This window comes from Eublepharis macularius, chromosome 4 (genome assembly GCF_028583425.1).
Source record: "Eublepharis macularius isolate TG4126 chromosome 4, MPM_Emac_v1.0, whole genome shotgun sequence".
NCBI lineage: Eukaryota > Metazoa > Chordata > Lepidosauria > Squamata > Eublepharidae > Eublepharis > Eublepharis macularius.
This window is the reverse complement of record NC_072793.1, coordinates 172,769,211-172,772,279: the sequence shown is the minus strand read 5'-3', so window position 1 is coordinate 172,772,279 and position 3,069 is coordinate 172,769,211. Positions and strand designations below refer to the sequence as shown.

Genomic DNA, 3,069 nt, shown 5'->3' with positions numbered 1-3,069 from the left:
AAAACCTTCAGACTAAATATATATTGTACCCTTAGTACTACAATATTACTGGGCAGCAGTATCAACTCGTTGAAGAGTCTTAACAGAGTATCCATAGGGAAGTAGTTCTGTTGTGAACTCTTCAGATGAAAATTCCCAACAAGGAGTACGAAAGTTCCATCCATATTATGGCCAGATCAAAAACCAAATTAATATAGAGCAAAGAGCTCCATCTTAATTAACTCTTCAGAAAAGTTAAGTTGACATTATTGCAGATAAATGATTAATTGGGAGTCTTTGTTCCACCAGGTGACAGGCAGGAAAACAAGAATTATATCCGGGGACATGGGATGTCTTTCAAAACAATCAGCCATGAAGTGGAGAAAGAGCCTCCTGGGAATCAAGAAGAATCAAGGAGGCCAGAGGAAAACAAAATGGAGAAACTGGGGAATCAGCCTGTAGTTTTCAAGGCTGGTGGCTTGCCCGACAAGCCAGCTCAACGAGTATATCTCAAAGGAAAGGGGAGGAATAAGCATTCTGAATGTGGAGGAGGTCTGCAAAGAGAACCAAACTTTATTTCTTACCAGAGAATCCATACAGCAGATAAATGTTATAAATGCTCTGAATGTGGAAAAGCCTTCAGCAGTCCTGTAAGCCTCAATTCTCATCAGAGAATCCATATGGGGGAGAAACCATTTGAGAGTTCAGATTGCGGCAATAGCTCTGATCTGAGTGAAAGCCTTACTTCTGATCAAAGATGTCATACTAGGCAAAAATTATGTCAGTACCTAGAGTGCAGGAAGAGGTTCAGGTATAATACAGTTCTCCACTCAGAGGAGAAAAGATATAAATGCTTGGAATGTGGAAAGAGCTACAGTCAGAGTGGAAAACTTACTATGCATCAAAGAATTCATACAGAGAGGAAACCGTACCAGTGCTGGAAATGCAGTAAAAGCTTCAGTCACAGAACTAGCCTTACTTCCCATCAAATAATTCACACACGGGAAAAACCGTACCAGTGCACGATATGTGGGAAAAGCTTCAGTCACAGAACTAGCCTTACTTCCCACCAAAGAACCCATTCTGGTGAGAAACCATATAAATGCCAGGAATGTGGGAAACACTTCAGTCAGAGCTCAGGCTTGACTTTGCACCAAAGACTCCACACTGGAGAAAAGCCATATAAATGCTTGGAGTGTAGACAAAGTTTCAGTTGCGGAAAAAGCCTTACTTCCCATCAAAGAATTCACACAGGGGAGAAACCTTACAAATGCTTGGAGTGTGGAAAAAGCTTCCGTCACAGCACAGGCCTCACTTTCCATCAAAGAATTCACACAGGGGAGAAACCTTACAAATGCTTGGAGTGTGGAAAAAGCTTCTGTCAGAGTACAAGCCTCACTTCCCATCAAAGAATTCACACAGGGCAGAGGCCGTATGAGTGTTTGGAGTGTGGAAAAAGGTTCCGTCACAACACAAGCCTCACTTCCCACCAGAGAAGCCACTCCGGAGAGAAACCATACCAGTGCACCATATGTGGGAAATGCTTCCGTCAGGGATCACACCTTACTTCCCACAAAAGAACCCATACTGGTGAGAAACCATTTAATTGCCAGGAATGTGGGAGAGGCTTCAGTCAGAGCTCACACCTGACTATACACCAAAGCCTCCACACAGGAGAAAAGCCATATAAATGCTTGGAGTGTGGAAAGAGTTTCAGAATCAACTCACATCTTAAAGTGCATGAAAGAATCCATTCAGGGGAGAAGCCATATAAATGCCTGGATTGTGGGAAAAGCTTCAATCAAACTACAAGCCTTAATATGCATAAAAGAATTCACACAAGAGAATAGCCATATAGATGCCTGGATTGTGGGAAAAGCTGCTGTAAAAGGTCAGATCTTAATATGCATAATAAAATCCACACCGAGAAGCCATCTAACTGTTTGGAGTGTGGAAATAGCTTCCGTCGCAGCACAGGCCTCACTTCCCATCAAAGAATTCATACAGGGAAGAAACCTTACAAATGCTTGGAGTGTGGAAACAGCTTCCGTGACAGCACAGGCCTCACTTCCCATCAAAGAATTCACCTTACAAATGCTTGGAGTGTGAAAAAGTTTCCGTCACAGAACCACTTCCTACCAGAGAATTCACTCTGGGGAGAAACCATACCAGTGCACAGTATGTGGGAAAAGCTTCAGTCAGAGCTCACACCTGACTGTACATCAAAGACTCCACATGGGAGAAAAGCCATAGAAATGCTTGGCATGTGGAAAGAGTTTCAGTAGCAACACATACCTTAAAGTGCATGAAAGAATCCATACAGGGGAGAAGCCACATACATGCAGGAATGTGGAAAGCAATTCAGATGGATACGTGATTTCACATTCCACCAGGGAATTCATGCAGAGGAGGACTTGTCAGTCTAGGAGTTTTTGTAATACCACAATCCTTAGGGATGTGAAAGAATTCACAGAGGCCCCAAAATACTTAATGATTAATTAGAATTTTTTCTTCCAATAAGCCCTCAAACCTTGGTATACATCAGGAAAACAACTTTCTGCAAATGATGCAAAACAGAATTATTCAAAAAGCCTTTTTACTCAGATAGGAGGGCTGTATTGTAAGGAGGGGGTCTCAGATGTTTTACTAATAGGTTAGGGACCATAGGCCTCACCACTATGTTGTCTTACATATTACCTGTCGCCTTAAATATGTACTCCTATGTACTACTTGTACTTCATGTTGTCTAATGTCAGTCCTAGAATTGGTTATGTTCTGTTTCATCATTTCTATTCTGTATTGGATCTTTGTTAATGTTCTGTCTTTGCTTAAAATGTCCTTGATTCTGATTGTGCTAATCTCACTATGTAGTCCGCCTTGCATCTCAGTGAGAGAGGCGGACTATAAATGATGTAACTAACTAAACTAATGGAGAAGTGCTTAAGATATCTGTGGCAAACAGGACCACATTTATATTGTTTACTCATAAGCTCCCTACAATGGGTAGGTGATCTATAAGCATTAAAATACCAATTTTGGGGCTTCAGGGGCTTGACTGAGAAATGCATAAATTAATAATAGGACCCAATA

General features: G+C 41.5%; 1 protein-coding gene across 1 annotated transcript; it reads left to right on the top strand.

The window, feature by feature from the left end:
* Positions 1 to 875: 875 nt before the first annotated feature.
* Positions 876 to 1,829, top strand: LOC129327848 (zinc finger protein ZFP2-like). Its single transcript, XM_054976599.1, has one exon. It carries the CDS (start codon positions 876 to 878, stop codon positions 1,827 to 1,829), a length of 954 nt encoding a protein of 317 aa, XP_054832574.1.
* The last annotated feature ends 1,240 nt before the right edge of the window (positions 1,830 to 3,069 follow it).

Excerpts from the sequence above, each read along its gene's own strand:
- LOC129327848 (XM_054976599.1), top strand. The coding sequence starts at position 876 with ATGCATCAAAGAATTCATACAGAGAGGAAACCGTACCAGTGCTGGAAA.